The sequence below is a fragment of the Fundulus heteroclitus genome, chromosome 17 (assembly GCF_011125445.2).
Source record: "Fundulus heteroclitus isolate FHET01 chromosome 17, MU-UCD_Fhet_4.1, whole genome shotgun sequence".
In the NCBI taxonomy this organism is placed as follows: Eukaryota; Metazoa; Chordata; class Actinopteri; order Cyprinodontiformes; family Fundulidae; genus Fundulus; species Fundulus heteroclitus.
In genome coordinates this window covers 1189393-1208179 of record NC_046377.1, presented here as the reverse complement: position 1 = coordinate 1208179, position 18787 = coordinate 1189393, and the positions used below count along the sequence as shown (strand labels likewise).

Genomic DNA, 18787 nt, shown 5'->3' with positions numbered 1-18787 from the left:
AGATATAGCGGCAGTATTTCCGCGTGTGGTCGGCCACGCCTAAATGTGTGACCTCATGCTCACCAGGTACTCAAAGACGAGCGTCAGGCTCTTGTCGGTGTGGACGATGTCGTGTAACGTCACGATGTTGGCGTGTTTCAAGTCTTTTAGGAGCGACACTGCACAGAAGAACACGAGAAGCACCAGATGAGTCACACTGGGACACGTTCTGCTTACTGGGAGTTCACAAAATATTGGACTTTAAACACCTAGACACGTAACTAACAAACATTTTGTGTCAAAAACGTCTCCAAGACTTCCAATTGCTTTACCTTGGTTTGAAAATATCAAATCCAAACATTAATGGCTAATTTCAGAAAGACGTGTAGAGCAGCCAGGGGAGCGGTACATGGTACCAACACACACAGAAACCGAAGGACACAAGGAAGGATGGGAGAAGGGGACTAATGAAACGACGAGGAAACAAGGACACATGGAAAGGAGAACGAAGCAAAGAATAAGGGACACAAGGGACAATGAAAGGACCCAGGGAAGGAAGGAAAAGGGATGAAAGGAGTGGAAGAAGATGGGACATAAGGACAGACTGAGAAGAAGCAGAAAGGACAAGAAGACAGAAGGAAAGGACACAAAGACAGAAGGAAGGGCCTTAGTAATGAAAGGAGTTAGGACAGAAGGAAGGTAGCGAGGACAGAAGGAAGGACAAGATTCAGAGAGTTGGATACAAATAAAGGAACTATAAGAGGGAGGAAGCTAGGACACAAGGAAGATAGAGAGGACACAAATAAAGAAGGAGGGAAGAATAAAATATAAACAAAGGAATTCAGAGTAAAGTCTGGAAATAGAAAGATGTTTCCATTCCTGTTTGTTCTTTTTCAAACTTAACGGACTCTTTGGGAACGGCTGCATCTCAGCCCAACATGGAGGACAGGAGACGTCACCTTCTCTGATGGCCGTGCACGGCGCTCCTTCTTCGTGCTCCAGGCGGATCTCCTTCAGCGCCACCAGGTTGTCCGTCAGCTTACTGCGGCCCTTGAACACCGTGGCGTACGTCCCCTGAACGCAACATTGTTTTAGGGAACAAGAGAGGAAAAGGCGTGAGGCGCATGTACGCTGTCGTCTGTTGATCTAACGCTGCTTCCAGCTTTCCTCACCTCTCCAAGTTTGTCCAGCTTAATGTACGTCTCCAGCTTCCCGAAACCGATCTCGGACTGTAGGGGACAAGAAGAAAAGGGTCAGACTGAAGCTGAATGTTCAGTCGTTGCTTCACTGATGGGTTCAAAGACAGGGCTAATTCTGGGCTTAGAGCTACGCTGAAACCGACAGCACTCAGCTCTTCCAGGCTCCTTTTAGCCAGATCTTCAAGGAACATGCATCTAAAAACGGAATCAGTGCACAACCGTCCACCCAGACGGGATTTACACTGATCGGGGCGCAGGGGCCGGCTCATTTAAAGACAAAAATAAACACAGACGTTCCAATTGTGCTATTTTAGAATATGATTCGGCCAGAAATAGAAATAAAACACATCTGAACTTGTTCAAAGCTTTGTAGCCAGACCAAACGGGAAGCGATGAGTGATAAACGCCCACTTTTAAACGGATTAATTGTAGCTGGGTCATTTAGTGCATCGTCAGAAGTACCATCACATCTTCATCGCAAATAAAACCCACCGGTGAGTCGGCAGAGATTTTACCATCTAACCTGATGGGCATAAAGATGCATCCGTCTTTGCCTCTCACCGGGCCCAGTTGCCATGGAAACCAGCACAGAGGGAGCCCGGTAATGAGAGCGCGAGCGCAGCAAAAACTGGGAAGGGTACACGAACGGGCGCGGCGAGGAGCTGAAACTGACCAGCGAGGCCCGGCGGGAGCGTCGGCTGAGCGGCTGGTCGAAGGGCGGGCTGCTGAGCTGCAGCTTCTCCAGGTAGCCGTCGGGGATGCGGATGTCAGCGGGCAGGGACAGGCGCTTGTTCAGGTCCTGCAACGACACACACACAGACACATGCGTTTGGATCCAAGTATCCGCTTCATATCGAACGTCGCACAGGGCTGAGGAGGGAGACGGGAAAGTCCTCGGTTGGGTTCGTTAAAGCCTGACCTACAGCGTTAGCGACGTGAGGTCAGGGCTGCGGGCCGCTGCTGCTGCTCTGCTCCCGTCACAGCACGCCCAGAGAGCCTTTCCTCCGCCCGGCCGTGTGCACGCATGCGGTCGGTGCTTTAGAAAAGCTTTCACATTGACACAAAAAGTAGGAAGGGAAGCTGGATCGCTGTTGAAACCCCTTACAGAGGAAAATCTAACAGCTCTGGCAAACCCCCACGCTCAAACCCTATAAGTCAAGAGTTTGTTGAAACGCCACTCGGTGCAATTGGTAGTGCAAATCTTTTGGCGCAGTGTAACCAGCAGCGTTCCACATGTAGAGGGTGATGTTTGATTTTCCAGCTTCCCTTCCCAGCCGGGAAAAATAAAAGAAATCCCACAGCATGATGCTGCCACTGCCATGTGTCGCCATGGGGATGGCATCCTAAGGTGAGGTGCAGTGCCGGCGTTCAGCCTTGTCGTCTTCTACTGCAAATGGGAGGTTTTTTTTCTTAACTTCCTCTTCACTGCTTTCCTGCTCATGTCGGTCTGTCACAGAAAATCCAAATAAAACACACATTTGACATTTGTTGTTGCAACGTGACAGACGGTAAAAAGGGCAGCGTGTGTGCAGCAGGGTATGTTTTAGCGCTAAGAAGCCGGAGACAATGTGCTCTGATGCCACCCACACATCCGTGCCGTGTCTAAAATAGCTCGATCTCTTCTCCCCCCTCTTCCGACGGCACGGATCGGGTCGATTACCGCCTTCTGCCAGGTAAAAATAAGAGGCCGGGCCGCGGCACCCTGACCGCGGCTGAGCAGCAGGACCTAGATGAAACGCGCCAACGTTCGCAGCTCTGCATCTGAAGCCGGGCTTCCCGGCAGCATCCAGGCTGTTGCCGTGTAAATGCTCCAGCTTCTTCTCTGGAGACCTTTATCCTGGCATCAAACCCCAGGAGGCCTGACAGCTCGCAGCGTACATAATCAGCCCGACGTGGAGAAGACCATCTCCACACATCTCACCAGCAGCTCAAGCTCTCTGCTCAGGAAAGGGCTCATTAATCTGACAGGGGAAGCTTAGAATTATGCCCAGTATAGATTTGAGACGATGCCTTAAATTTATCACTGATTTACTCTTAATTATACTGTCAATAAAATAATAGGAGATAATAAATAATAAATGGACTTTATTTCTATCATTACAGACGGTCCGTGTCTGGAGGCTCCATTAAACACCATCTAGATGAAAACCAGCAGTTAGGAGGGATGTGATCACAAATGCAATCCTCTGTTAAACTCCACTGGAACGGTGTGCTTTGGTCAGATGAGACACAGATTGAGCATTTTCACAACAAACAGACAAGATGTGATAGAAAAAAAAATAGTGTTGTAGTCTAGATCTACACCGAGACCGGGTCATGATGAAGGTTTTAGGGAGGCGAGATTAAGACCAAAGCAATGTGAGGTCATCTGAAGACCACAGCTGTAATCACAGCTGGTGCTGCAATGATTCAAAGAAAATCTGCATTTTCAAAGTTTAGGATAGAGGTCAGGTTGTATTTGAATGTGGCAAGGATTGGAATAATACCTTACAGCAGGGGTGTCAAACATACGGCCCGCGGGCCGGATCCGGCCCGCCGAACAATTTGCCATAGTGCTCCGCTTGATTTATGAATGTGAATAGTTTAATTATGATTCATGCAAGGAATATCTCAAATGATATGGACACTACAATGGGAAAGTAGGAGAGGAAAGGAAGAACAAGAAGAAAAAAACAAAAGGTGAAAGAAAGAGGAGATAAAAGGAAGAGAATGATAAAACAATTATTGAAAAAAACATGTACTTCGTTTAATTGAAAATATGCAGTTCCTATATTGTCCACGAGGGTCGCTGTGTTTTAATTAGCAGATTAAGCTTCAGGTGTGGAAAAATTTAAATCATTCCTTAATTTTTATCTGTTTGATGTATTTTGTCATGTAGGACAGTGTTTTTAAGTTCCAATAAATTTGAATAAATGTTTTGTCAACATTGTACAATCACTGTGATCAGTTCCTATGCATAATGCACAAGTAAATGTTTAACTGAGTAAAAGTATTGTTGAAATTGCACATACTTTTCTTAAAAACGCTGAGGTTATTCATAATATATTGTGTAAAAGTGAAATTAACTTAATATAAAAATCAACAACAAGTCCACATTTATTAGTTCTATTTAATCTTGTAATGAGTTTACTCGTGTGGCCCTCTTGAGATCAGATTAAGCTGAATGCGGCCCCTAAACCAAAATGAGTTTGACACCCCTGCCTTACAGTAAAAAAAAAAAAAAGACTAAAAATGTTCCGACAATGGTTTTAAGAAGCAAATCGCACGACAAAGCAGAGTAAAAATGTAAGGAGGAGGACGTGTGATGCTGTGCCTGTTTCGCCTCCAGAAGCTCAGCTAACCTAGAGTGCCATGGACCTTGAACCAGTTCTGTTTCCTTTGGCCCAATAAACCGGTTCTATTTTGGCTCCAACTCCGAGTTGGGCCAGAGGAGGGAAGTGATTCCAACAGAAAGCTTGTGGACACCAAAAACCAACCTGTTGAAAACTCCTGGGTCACGTTTGTCTCGTCTCCATCCAACATCAGACTGAGAACGGTTAAAACACAGAGCTGGGTGTGACGCTTACAGTCACGTAATGGAAAGGCTCAGAGCTGGCTGAGGAACACCAAGCCTGGTCTTTCATAGGACCAGTTAAGGTCTGGTCCAGATTAGCCACTTCAACCACTAAGGTGGGAAACTGCCGTTGGAGATACCGGGAGACGGGAAGTAAATCCACTGGGTATCACATCACAGAAATGGTTGGCAGACAATAAAACAGCTCAGCCTCTGGACCCAGACCCAGCAGGAAACCTGTGAGAGGAGCGCATTAGACGTGATCCAGGAGAGCCGACGACCCAGAGAGGAGTAGTCAACAGTCCGTCTCTCTGTATGAAAGAGCACGCGCCGTTTACCTGAGCTGTGCTAAGCATCAGCAGCAGGGGGGATAATTACTGCACCACCAAATTTTACTTGAGCTTGGATTTTTTTCTTCATCCACTTTGGTCCGGTCAGCATTGTGTACAAGCCGGTCTTTTCCACTTCATCTTCACCGAGTCAGAAAGTGGCTGGACCGCGATCCAGACCGGGTTCTGACCCTGATGTGTTAGCTGATCCGTGTCCCAGCCCAAATACGGCTTGGCGTACCCCACTGTTGCCTTTTTACTGGAATTAATCAGTAATTCCCACAGAACTGGAGCTGTGAAAGATGATTAAGCCTCTTGGATCTTGGATTTCTGCTGGTTTTGCTTTTCATGACCCAATAAAAATAAATGTTCTAGATATCTTGTTTAGGTTTAGCTTCTATATTTTTGAAACGATATCAAAACTTTTTTAGTGGTTAAAAGAACAAACCTCGACTGTGGGCTCTGAGCAGAGCTCCAGAAGCACAGTTACTTCCTTGTAACAGCAGTGTGTGTTTTTACTACACACATGTGTGCTGGCTCAAGTGATCAGCACCACATCCTGGCGTTCCTCTGCACCCAGCGTTCAAACCAAGTGAAAAATAGGTCAGCGTGCGCGTCGTTGTGAGGGAGAGGTAGAACTAACATCAGAGACGCCACAGTTTGATTTGTTCTGTAGTCTTCTCTGCCAGCAGGGGGCAGTGTGACTTCAGGCTGAGTGGCTGGTCCTCCTCTACTCTCTTCATGTGAGGGTACCTACTATACAAGGGAATGTGCTCACACAATCCTCTATGGGATTACAAAGCAGTGGGTGTAACCCCCCCCCCCCCCCCAAACAACAGCAGGTAGCTCTTCAAGCTCATCCAGCTGAGCTGCTTAAAAGGACAGAACCCATTTATCACATCCGACACCTCTGGCTATTTCACCGCATTTACTGCTTGATGAAAACAAAAACCTTTACTGATTGGAGCTTGATCCACGGTGACGATGAAGAGGAACCGACCGCACCAGAGCCGATAACAGGAGCGCGTTCAAACACCCGCTTGGTGTAAAAGCTATCCTCCATTCTGCTTTCATGCTGCGACAGCTGACAAGGAGAAAAACCTCAAGTCTCTCTGCCAGCTTCTCCTGGGCTCCTCTGGGAGCATCAGCGCCATCAGTTATCCTGACATCCAGCGCCTGAGAGTCGGTTACCAGCGCAGGCATCCGTCAGCGCTCAGCAGCAGAGGGAGAAAAGGTGTGTGGATGTGTTTATGACGGGGTCTCACCTCTATGGAGATCCTGCGGTGGACTCTGTTCCGCAGACAGACGCCCGTCGGGGACTGAACCTCGTCTGAAGATGTCCCTGAAGCCTGGTCGCTCTCCCCGTCAGAACCCATCTTCAGGTTCTCGTGAACAATGTCTGCAATGAGGAAAAACAACACAGTTACTTAACATTAAAGTACTGAAATACAATAAGACGAGCTCTTCTTAATCAGACACCTTCGGGTCCTCCTGCAGCACGTTTGAGCCAAACTGAGTTGCTTCAAAGCCTCGAGTTCATGCAGCCGGTAGATCTATTCAATTAAATTTTATTTATATAGCGCCAAATCATGAAACATGTCATCTCAAGGCACTTTACAAAGTCAAGTTCAATCATATTATACAGATTGGGTCAGATTATGCAATCTGAGCCGCTTTAGAGAGACGGCTGCTCTACTGTTGCCTCTCTCTGACTTCTGAAGATTAACACATGTCTCTCTTATCTGGGAATACTTTTAAATCAATCTCTACTTGAACGACACATTTTACCCTCTTCTCCATTTTGAAAATTGGCAAAGAGAAAACCGCCTTGGGGGTCATTTCTCATTGATACTTCACTAAAACAGGCACTAAGGGAGTCACAGTCTGGAGACACAGATGATCTTATACAAGCGAAGACTTAGGGCGACTGTGCCTTGATAAGTTGAGTAGTCGTCTGGCAATCAGAAGGTTGTGGATTCGATTCCAGCTTCCCCTTGCCACATGTCGATGTGCCCCTGGGCAAGGCACTTAACCCCAAATCGCCTACTGCGTCTCGGTGTATGGGGACTGGTGGCCTAGTGGTTAGAGCAGCGCGCTCAGAGAAGGATGCAAGTACCCGGTTCCATCCCCACTGCCTACACTCTGGGTCCCTGAGCAAGACCCTTAACCCCCAGAACGCTTCCTGGCTGCTGCACATGGCAGCCCACTGCTCCCGAAGGGTGATGGGTTAAAAGCAGAGAACAAATTTCGTTGTAATGTAGGTTTCAATGACACTATTATTATTGTTTGGACCCGTAATAAGGAACAGCGTTTACTAGGAACCGCTAGATTTATTTAAAAAACGACATTTCCTAACAGAGTTCCTTCTGCCGCTGGATAAAGGCACTCAAAACAAACGCTGAATTTTACTCGCAGTCAGATTACGTCATGCAACGAGAAATGAGTTTAGCACTTTGCACGGAGGGCATTTAGCATGATCGCATGCTCCGCTCTCAGTTTGCCTCAAGTCAAAGAGACTTCTCATAGCTGGCGGTTTCCCACCCTGAACATTAAATGGCCCTGTGTGTGTGTGTGTGTGTCACATTAAAGACCCTCAAATGAACACGGTCGCTCTGAGATGGAGCTGAAAGTCCTCCCTCAGCTCCATCTGGAACCTGGAGGGCTACAATGACAGACCGCAGCCTGTACCGTTTCCTCCCAGGCAATAAAAGCAGCACCACTACTGAGGCCCAGATGGAGAGAATGTGTGTAACTACAAGCCCTGAGCGCAGCCTCTCCTCCGCTCGCATACACACGCAGCTAATGAGTAGCCGTGGCCGCGCGCCGAGCTTCTCTGTCATCAGTGTGTCAGCGACTCCGCCGTCAAACGTGACGCTGAGCGGTGAGGCCGCTCCGGTCGGAACCCCCGGACCGTTTCCGGCCCAGAAAGCCGACGGGGGGGGGGGGCCGGCTCACAAATAAAGTCAAGTCTTTAGTTTGCTGAAATGACCTCCGCTAAGAGGGAGAAGGAGTGATTCAGGCGAGGAGGAAATATTTCCATGAAGGGTTTTGTTGAGCGAGCAGAGAAAGGTGTGGGAGGAGAGGAGGAGGAAAGGAGCCAAATATGGGAATTTCCTGCAAGGTTTCCAGACGGAGGAGGAAAAGAATGGCTTTTGTTCCTCTTTTTTCCTTCTCCCTCTTGCCCATTTGATATGTCATATGATCTGTTTTGTGCAAAAAAAAAAAAAAAAAACATGTGAACATAAAATCAGTTAATCCGTCTGACCAGCAAACCCTGGGATCGTCTCATCTGGACCTCAAGAAATATAGTGAGCAGTGAAATACTGAGTGATTTGGAATTGTAATATTTTTACAATATTTCATGTGATCTTCTTGTTTTTGATTTAAAAACAAACAAAAACAACAGAAACATCGACCCGTTTCTGTGAACTCTTCATTGTTATTCCCCAGTTCTCGTAATCTTCTCCCTTGGACGCCATGTTTGCTCGGTCTCCGTTTCTTATTGTTGAATCGTGACCTCTGAGCCTAACTGAGGCACTGAGGCCTGTGGAGCTTCACATGTTGTTCTGGGTTCCTCTGTGATCGCCTGGAAAAGTTGGAAATGCTCTCTTTCAGTAGGTTTGGCTGGCCACATATAGACAGGTTTTCCCCGGTTCTATGTTGCCTCCATTTGTTAATAATGGTTCTCAGCGCGGTTCTCTGGAGTCTCTGTAATAGCTTTTACACTGATACTCGTGTGATTTTCATTTTCTTTAGATCAGGGTCTGATGGGATGCTTTTGGGGATCTTTCAGGCTACTTCCTGTTGTCAGACAGGTTCTAATTAAATTAACATGCAGCTAATCAGTCATAATTCAGAATTTAAGAACACGGGGCATTTTTATTTTTAAAAAAGCGTCCCGGTACGTCTGGATAGTTTTGTTCCCGCTTAATAAATCAGTTTGAAATCAGCTGTTTTTTATTTACTCAGGTCCTCTTAGTCTGATATTAAAACTTGTCTGATGATCTGAAACATGTGACGAAAAAAGCAAAGAGAGAGAGAAGCTATTTTTACAGACTGCCTGCTTGAGTTGTTTATCAGCCTTCTCGTTCAATCACTGAGGCTTTTCTGTGGCTGCCTTTGTAATTCAGGCTTTGTGTTTAAAACGGATCTGTTTTTACTTAAAAGGCTCAGCCCACTTTACTGCTTTTATCTAGAACTGTCAGATTTTCAGGATTTTAGCAGCAACATCCCAAATGAAACAAACAGATGGATCGCTGTGTTTTGTAGCTTCACTGATCCAAAATAGAAACTTTCCGTGGCATATAAACCTCCGTCTCTTTTGCCTACATGCCTCTTCGTACGTTTTCCTCTCTTTGATATCATCTTCTCTTCCTCCAGAGGTTTCGGCAGGCGGCGGCTCATCTCAGCGCATTCCTTCTCTAGCGGCTCTCCTCTGACTTGTGTGCGTGTTCTCCAGATCCTTTGCGGGATCTAATCTGCCCCACTTCCTTCTCTTTTCAGCCTCCATCTATTTCCACATACCTCTCTGTTATCTCCTGCCATATTATAATCTCTCCTCCTGAAAATTCCTCCGGTATGAACGCTTTGACTTTCTGCTGTCGTTCCTTGGCTCTCATCAGCCAACTCCGTTAAAATCTCCAAAGCACCTTTCCCACACCGTTTCTCTGTGAACTTCTTCAGAGTTTCTTTTCCAGCAAACTTTCCCTGAATTGACTTTGTGCTAATTTTCACCCTCGTTTTAAAGCGTGAATATCTCCCCTTGCCGTCTCTTGGCTTCCCCTCTACCTGCACCTCTTCATTAGCATCTTTGATAATGAACACACAGACTGCAGCAGCTTGATGTGGGACGTCCTTGTCCTACTTAACGCTCCCGCTTATAGATCCAAGTCCCTCTAACTGGGACAGGGTCCACTGGTGGTGGCTCAATGGGTCCTCTTAGTGTTTCCGCCCAGAAAACAAGCTCTGACAAGTGGATCATCTGCTGGACAGAATGTTTCTGCTAATAAAAGGACAATGCTGTCGAAGCATTCAGGAAGGAAATCCATTCAGATGCTGGATTCATGGCGACCTAGTTGAAACATACGGGGGAGCAGAACTGATTCCTAATGTGTGAGATTGTTTTACAAGCAGAGATTTTAAAAAACACAAAAACTAAGCGCTGCAGCCTTTTAGAGGGCAGAAACAGAACAGCATCTCTGTGCTAGCACTGCAGCACAGCTACAGGACAGGAAGTTAGAACAGCATCGGTTCAATTGAATTAATTTGTTTTATACAGCGCCAATTCACAAACGTTGTCATCTGAAGGCAACGTAAAAATATAATTCAGTCCAAGGTTTAAAAATGCATTGATTCCTGAATTGTAGAACTAAGGCACATATTTCTGTTCCCTTCACGTTTCTGGATTTATTTTTGCCATGAGAGATATAACTTTAATATTCTGCTATTGATCAGGTTGCTGCAATAATTCTGACAATAAATAGCAAGTTAAATGTTCTAGCAAAATTACAGAGTCTATACAAACCCAGAACACAAACCTATGAAAATTGGCTGTGAAGGGTTGCAATCCATTTCTGAATTAAAATATTGTTCCAGGCTTTCCTTTTATTTATATTACTAGCAAAAGCGAATCCATCTCACATTATATGCACTAGAGAAGTTGCCAAGAGTTCTTCACTAGATTTACCCCCCGTAAAAAAATTCTATTTGTTTTATGACTCAAACATTTATTTTAAAACACAAAATGCTAAAGAATGTCATGGAAGCATATGTTCACAACAGTAACAAATAACTGCTTAAAATGCTAAAAGGTAGGAAGCAGAAATGAGAAAGAAGAAAATAGCCATACACAACAGCTATCTTAATCGCAATACTTACCATCATTATTGCCATATTAAGATTTTCAGCAGATGTATTGTCACTGGAATAACAGTTTTCTTTCAGATAGAAAACGAAAGTTACGACTGTAACTACGGTTCTATGAATCCCGGATGACCGCCAGAGGCGGTGCTTAAAGCACTGAATGATCACTCTTGCGCATGCACAGGTCGAGAATTTTATACCAACATGGTCACGTGTGACCCCCGGTGACACCGGTAAGCCCATATAATCACGTGACAACGACAGCTCAGTCCCTTAATCTTCTCGCGAACAACACGATGATTCCGAGGGACCGAGCGCTCTGGCGGTCATCCGGGATTCATAGAACCGTAGTTACAGTCGTAACTTTCGTTCTATTTCATCCCTACTGACCGCCAGAGGCGGTGCTTAAAGCACTGGATGACGATTACCAACAGAGTCCTGAGGAATCACACAGAAATAAACAACCCTGAAAGCACGCCCACCACACTGGGATGAAGATGCGTGCTGGGATAGGATCCCCACCAAAGGGTGAAAGTCGGCCAAGTTAACCCTGTAAAACCTTGCAAAGGTATTCGGGGATTACCAAGAGGCTGCTGGACATATAGCCTCCAGAGTGACCCCCGCCATAGTGGCCATGCCACACTAATGCTTCTGGTGGAATGGCACCGTACACCAGCAGGGGGTTGGCGAACCTGTAAAACGTACGCTTGTTCCACCACGTCCACAATCCGACGTGCAAGACGATGTTTAGAAGGAGCCTGCCCTTCGCAGGGCCCTGAGTAGCAAACAACAGATTATCAGACTGCCGCAGAGAAGCTGTGAGTCTGACATATGCCTTCAGTGCCCGAACAGGGCAGAAAGGCTAGGCCCATCTGTATAAAGGCAAGCAAGCTGGAGGGGCACAGTGTGGCCCGCCAATGAGGCCACAGTAGGAAGAAACCCAACATCAGGCCAGAGAATAACATCAGCTGGATTCCCATGGCAACAGGGCTTGTGAACAGACAACACATGTAGCTTCCTGACCCGCTTCGCCGAAGCCCAGGCAAGGAGAAAGTCTTTTGACAGACACTCAAGGCTTGCATCTGCCAACTGTTCAAACGGAGGAGATTGCAGGGCAGCGAGGATGAGAGAGAGAGGTCTCACACAGGCACAACAGGGCATGTGGGAGGGTGCAAACATCGGGCACCTCTCAGACACACAAGGCATCCTTGTTACGGCCTATCGTTTCTCCACTCGCCACCGAATGCCAGCAACATAAACTTCCAGAGTGGATGGAGACCAACCTTGAGAAAGCAGCGCTTGAAGGAAGGTTAAAATAAGAGAAACAGGACAGTGTACAGGGTCCTCATGTCTTGCATGACACCAGCTGCTAAACTTTCCACATATGGGTATAAACCAGTCATGTGGAAGGGGCCCAGGCATTAGTCATCATATGTCCGATGTTTCCGTCATACTCTGAAGGAAACGCCGGCCCGGTAGCGGCCAGGCCCAGAGTTGGAGGCGACTGGGATTGGGATGCAGGATCTGACCCCCCAGCTGTGACAGAAGGTCCGTCCTGTGGGGAAGAGGCATTGGAGAGCTGCAACAGAGCCTCTGCAGCAAAGGAAACCCGATTCTCCCTGGCCACCAGGTGGCCACTAGAAGGACCCAATGCCCCTCCTGAAGGACCCTCGGGGGTGTTGGGCCTATCATGGGAAGCGGCGGAAAAGTGCAGAACAGCACTTTCGGCCAGTCATGTGCCAGTGCGTCTTGACCCAGGGGACTGGCATTGTCTGCCAGGGAGAACTAAAGTGGGCAATGTGTTGTCTCTTCGGACGAAGTAGATCTACAGCTGCTTTTCCGTACTACTCCGAAATGACCCCCACTACCTCCAGGTGGAGTCTCCACTCCCCCGGTGGCGGGCGTCCCAGAGACAGAATATCGTCCGAAACATCTGCACCCCTGGAATGTAGGCAGCTCTCAGGCTGGCGAGAACAGGGGCTGCCCAGGTCAAGAGCCTCTGGGTCAGCCACAGCAATGTTAACAAGCGTGTCCCCAATTGATGGTTGATATGAAAAACCACTTAAGTATTGTCTGACTGCACCAAGACATGCTGTCCGCACAGGTCTGGGAGGAAGTGCTGCAACGCCCGCTGCACAGACTCTGACTCCAAGGCGTGGATGTGCTGCAGTTTTCCTCCGCTGAGACCGTGACCCCGGGCGATCTGTCGCTGCCACGCCCCATACCGTGGCGGACTCGCCAGTAGAGACAACCTGTTGTCAAGACGGCAGCGAACCAAGTGGAACCCTTTGTCATTAATACTGCATTTTGCCACTGAGCCAGTGATGCGAGGCAGTGAGAGGACACCCACAGTGTCGTGCGATGGCACCGCGTACGAGAAGGGTCCAGCCTCAGGCTGTGAACCGCATCCGCAGTGGTCGCAGAGACAACCGTCCCAGGGGTATTACTGTAGTGGCAGGAGCCAGCTTGCCCAACAGATGAAGATAAGCAATAAAGGGGGTGCACGGCCGGACAGAAAGTCGGCAGCATATGCAGAATGCCCTCGACACGCTGAGGCGATGGGCGAACGGTCACAGTGAGGGAGTCCATTGTGATTCCAAGAACGTGACATCTTGAGATGGAACTAAGTTACTCTCCTGCCAGATCACACGTAGACCCAATAGGTCTACATGGACGAGTAATGTGCTCGTGTCTGCAGTGGCTTGGGCCTCTGTGGGCGCACAGATGAGCCAATTGTCCAAGTAGGGCAGGATCTTTAACCCCTTGGCCTGCAGAGGACACAGTGTTGCAGCAATGCACCAAGCAACATACGTAGGGACAGAGAGACCGAATGGGAGAACCCTGGACGAAAGGCTTGCCCTGAAATGCAAAGCGGAGAAAACAGCCAATGACATGGTGCGATTGGGACATGAAGTATGCGTGCCTCATGTCAACCAGGGTGAACCAGTTGCCTGGAGAAGATTGTCTGAAGCACATCCCCTCCCAACGTGTGGAAGGGGGTGGTCTCAAAAGAACATCCAGACCTCTCAGGTCCAAATTTGGGTCGAGTCCGCAGCCGTTTTTTGGGACCAATAAAAATACTTAAGTATAAAGCTCCCTGGGTCCCGCAGGGGGTCAACAGGCAATATACCACCCTTGGCCAGCAAGGCATCCATCTCGTGGCTCAGAGTCTGAGCCTTTACCTGGTCGCGAATTCCCGTCATCCTGACTCGACCAGGAAAAGGAGGGCGGTGGGAGAACTGTAGCACGTAACCCTGGGTAAGTGTAGACACCACCCATGGATCAGAAACGAGAGCGGTCCAGCAGCCAAGCTAGTCCTGGGTAAAGTGTCCCACCGCCAGCTCGGTGATGCACTGGCCATAAGCAGGCCGTGGTTGCCCCACAGAAGGTGTAGTTGGGGCGGGATAAGTGTGTTAAAGTGAACCAGAGGCACTCCCAGCAGGACGCCAATCGCCTACGATGCAGGCCGGCCAGCTGCTGCCTTGTACGCAAAGCCTGGGTTGACCGCTGCAAGCGCAGCAGAGCCAAATAACTCCCCAGAATCACTGGAAGACTCATCAGGGTCTCTCTACAGGCTTCGGTTAGAGGAGACTGAGCCAATCAACTTGGCGGCATGCTACAACAACGGTAGACAGGACACGGCCAACTTACCTTGACAAGAGAGAAAAAGCATGTAAAGGTGTGTCAATCGCGGAGCCTCCAGAGAGGCTGGGAGACCAGTAATAAATGCGACAATGAGTTACCAAGTCGCCCCAAGAGACCCCGAGTCATAGACTCTACAGAGTAGATCGGCAGTCACACGGCACTGAGGACTACAGGCATTAGCTCTCAAAGCCTGCTCCAGCACCACACTGAGGGATGCTCTGGCATGTTCGAAGGAAGGCATATGGCCCAAGCCAAGCTTGAGCACGTCTTGGATGGCCGCCAGGGCCCTGCCATCAGAGGTCAGCAACAAAAAAGGCCTGGGTGTCTGCCCAACAGGCATGAACCACCTACACATTCAGCAATGGGGAAACAAAGGACGACCTAGTAGTAGGACGTCGAAAGAAGCACCAGAAGCCGCAGATTGGTTCGGTTGAGCATCCAGCTACAACCGGGCAAGAGCAGTTCTCAAAGCGCCCACTATCAAACCGTCCTCTTCCGACAGAGCCGGAAGAGATACGTAAACTGGCTGCAGACAGATGCGAGCCATAGTCAACTGATGTTGAAAAACAGTACCAGATGCCAGGAATATAGCATTGCATCTCCAGTCAAGGCTTCTCTATGGCGATCTGGTCCCAGACAAGAGGGACACAGATCATACCCACCCTTCGACTGGAGAGGGGCCAAACACGCTCTGCAGTAGGGCTCGTCCAGCATCTTATGCTCATAGGACTAGGTCAGGTCGAGCTGAAATCGCCACCCCTGACACTTAAGCCGACGAACGAACAGGCCAGGAAACCCGGTTGAGCAGAAAACGCCACCTTGGGTTCCTCAGCAGCGTAAAAGGCTGCAAGGAGCACTACGATCACCGTAGCTACAGAAGTACCAACCACCAAGGTTGCAACATTTATTGAGGCAAGCCGGACACGCTGCCCAATGAATGATAAAGCAAGCTCGAAAACGGCTGCTGTGAAGTAAAACATAGGCAAGCCGGACACGCTGCCCAGTGAATGATAAAGCAAGCTCGAACACGGCTGCTTTGTAATGAAACATAGGCAAGCTGAACACGCTGCCCAGTGAATGATAAAGCAAGCTCGAACACGGCTGCTTAGTAATAAAACATAGGCAAGCCGAACACGCTGCCCAGTGAATGATAAAGCAAGCTCGAACACGGCTGCTTAGTAATAAAACATAGGCAAGCCGAACACGCTGCCCAATGAATGATAAAGCAAGCTCGAAAACGGCTGCTTTGTAATAAAACATAGGCAAGCCGGACACGGCTGCACAGTAAATGATAAAGCAAGCCCGAACACGGCTGCTTAGTAATAATAATATAGGTAGCCGAACACGGCTGCACAGTAAATGAAATGCAAGCCCGAACACGGCTGCTTAGTAATAAAATATAGGCAAACCGAACACGGCTGCACCATGAATGATAAGCAAGCCCGAAAACGGCTGCTTAGTAATAATAATATAGGCATGCCGAACACGGCTGCACAGTAAACGATAAAGCAAGCCCGAAAACGGCTGCTTAGTAATAATATAGGCATGCCGAACACGGCTGCACAGTAAATGAAAAGCAAGCCCGAAAACGGCTGCTTAGTAATAATAATATAGGCATGCCGAACACGGCTGCACAGTAAACGATAAAGCAAGCTCGAACACGGCTGCTTTGTAATAAAACATAGGCAAGCCGGACACGCTGCCCAGTGAATGATAAAGCAAGCCCGAAAACGGCTGCTTAGTAATAATAATATCGGTAGCCTAACACGGCTGCACAGTAAATGAAAAGCAAGCCCGAACACGGCTGCTACATAATAAAATATAGGCTGCAATAATCCAATATAGGCAGCTGATGCGCCGGCAATTAATTATAAGCAGTCGAACGCGGCTGCTATTTAATGTTATCGGCAGCGCGGCTGCTATTTAACATCATAAGCAGCCGAACGCGGCTGCAATTTAACATTACAAGCTGGTCGAAATCGGCTAACGTCTTACCACCTGCAACGGGGAAATCGGCGCGGGGAGCGAACGCGTCCCCGCTCCCGCCGATGAAAGGGAAACAACTTACCAAAGGAACAGCAAAGTTGTAACAAGGGGAGCTTGCGCAGCCTCTGGAGGGCGAGATAATTCTCGCAGCCCCGACCGTAGTCTCGAGGCTACCAGCGACAAGCAATCAGTGACTTACCACCTGTACAACCTGCATGCGAGAAGATGATAAGGGACTGAGCTGTCGTTGTCACGTGATTATATGGGCTTACCGGTGTCACCGGGGGTCACACGTGACCATGTTGGTATAAAATTCTCGACCTGTGCATGCGCAAGAGTGATCATTCAGTGCTTTAAGCACCGCCTCTGGCGGTCAGTAGGGATGAAATAGAACTCACTTTACTTAGTTTTCAAGCATCAAATTATCTGATATTTCTTCCCTTTGTAGAGGTTTCCACACTGAAGAGTGTTGTTAGTAGTAAGCCCTTAGGATGCGTGTATTTATGATCAGAGAAAAATAAATCAGATTTTGTTTTCATTTCCAAGCGATCGGTCACTGGTCGGGGCGGGACAAGCTGAGAATGAGCGGAGTCTGGCCCCCTGAATGATTTCTTGGTGCATTTCATGTGTGTACGGCTGCAGAGGAACAATGCTGGAGCTTGTTTGCAGAGTTGAGAACATCTGAATGATGGCCCTATTATCAATAGAAACTAAACCACTTCTGGGATTCTAATTTCTTGTAGCAACATGCATTTCTTTCACATGACCATTTACTTAAAAACAAACCTCAGCCATTTAAAAGCTTTAGATTAAAAGACACAACATGAATAGATTAATCTGGGATGCTTCATATCAATTCCAAATCCAGGAAAGCAAATGTTAAAATATTTCACTGGCTAGAACAAAAAGCAGAGTTGTTTCTGCTCACCAATTTTAACATGCTGGATCCTCTGTGATTCCTGCAACTATTGTTGCAACACTGTCACCTGGGAGGACATTTTGGGCCGAAATAAATGAGCATTACTGGAGCCTGACTGCTTACAGAACTACTGCTCTTCTAAAAGCGCTGCTACAAAATGTCATGACATTAAGGTGAGGCTTTAAATGTGGGAATTTTTATTTTACCTCAGCTGCTCTTTATGAGTGGACTCCAGACCTCATTATTTAAGACCCCTTTATTAACTGAATATTCATTCTACCGTAGAAGCACTCAAACAATAATAATATGAATGACCATCAGTTCTTGTGTCCTGTGAAACCTTGTTTCACCAAAACTGCTTTGACTCATTCTTTAGGATTGCTCAGCCGAGCTGAATCAGCCCACACAGGAACCTGCGTCATGATTGGCTGAGTCCCGGATCCAGCTGCCACGAGGGTGATAACCGGCCCGGGCAGAGGGGGGCACATAGAGGCTGGCTCACGGGGATGCCCGCGACTCATTCTGTCGAGTGTGTACGAGCAAACGGTGGAAATCTCAGCATCGTGACACGCTTCCTGTCTGCTGCCGGATGCCATCTGCTCCCCTACCGCTCGCTTCCTGCCGTTTTCGTGTCGGTGCGTACGGACTGGTTTGCGAGGCCACTCACCCAGGCGACTGCCGTTGCGCGGCATGGCCATGAAGGACCCGAGGCTGCCGCCGATGACGCTGTGCGGCCGGCGGAGGGGCGGCTTCTTGAAGGAGCCGGTGTACTGGTGCAGAAAGGAGTGCATGCTGTGGGAGGTGGGGGGGCGGCCATTCCTCATAAAGGGCTCTGCAACAGAAAAAAAGGCAACCGTTAAGGAGCGTGGTTTCCTCTAAATCAATGAAAAACAGATTTTCCTGGCAAACAAATATACTTCAGTAATGTTGCAAAGGTTTGGTCCTGATAATTTCATTAAACAAGTAGCTAGTCTAATAGTTTGATTAGAAAATTAACCCATGAACTCAACACTTGATAACTCCTATATTGCTACTCTACAAAAGCAGGACAGTGATATATGTTTATAGAACTTAGCTAAGCTAACACATTTGCAATCAAATTAGATTTTGCTTAACATTGCTACATTTTATTAACTTAGTTAATGATAGTAGCAAGTAGCCAGCCTGACAGTTTCAGCACATAAAAGGGTGCATGTCACACAACTTATGTTTAATGAACTTTACGCGGATGTTCAACAGCATTAAAATAGTTTTCATATGCAAAAACTAATTTAGATATCTGCATTTCCTCCTCATGTGTCAAGTAGCAGCAAAA

At 47.7% G+C, this 18787-nt stretch overlaps 1 protein-coding gene across 1 annotated transcript in view; it reads right to left on the bottom strand.

Moving 5' to 3' along the window:
• Positions 1–18787, bottom strand: part of cdk17 (cyclin-dependent kinase 17) — a 56702-nt gene that overhangs the window by 7840 nt on the left and 30075 nt on the right. The window contains exons 3-8 of the mRNA XM_036148931.1: positions 18140–18304; positions 6326–6459; positions 1852–1977; positions 1152–1208; positions 939–1053; positions 64–158 (exon numbers count right to left, since the gene is read on the bottom strand). Coding sequence (XP_036004824.1) covers positions 64–158; positions 939–1053; positions 1152–1208; positions 1852–1977; positions 6326–6459; positions 18140–18304 — 692 coding nt within the window. The remainder of the gene's footprint in view (positions 1–63; positions 159–938; positions 1054–1151; positions 1209–1851; positions 1978–6325; positions 6460–18139; positions 18305–18787) is intronic.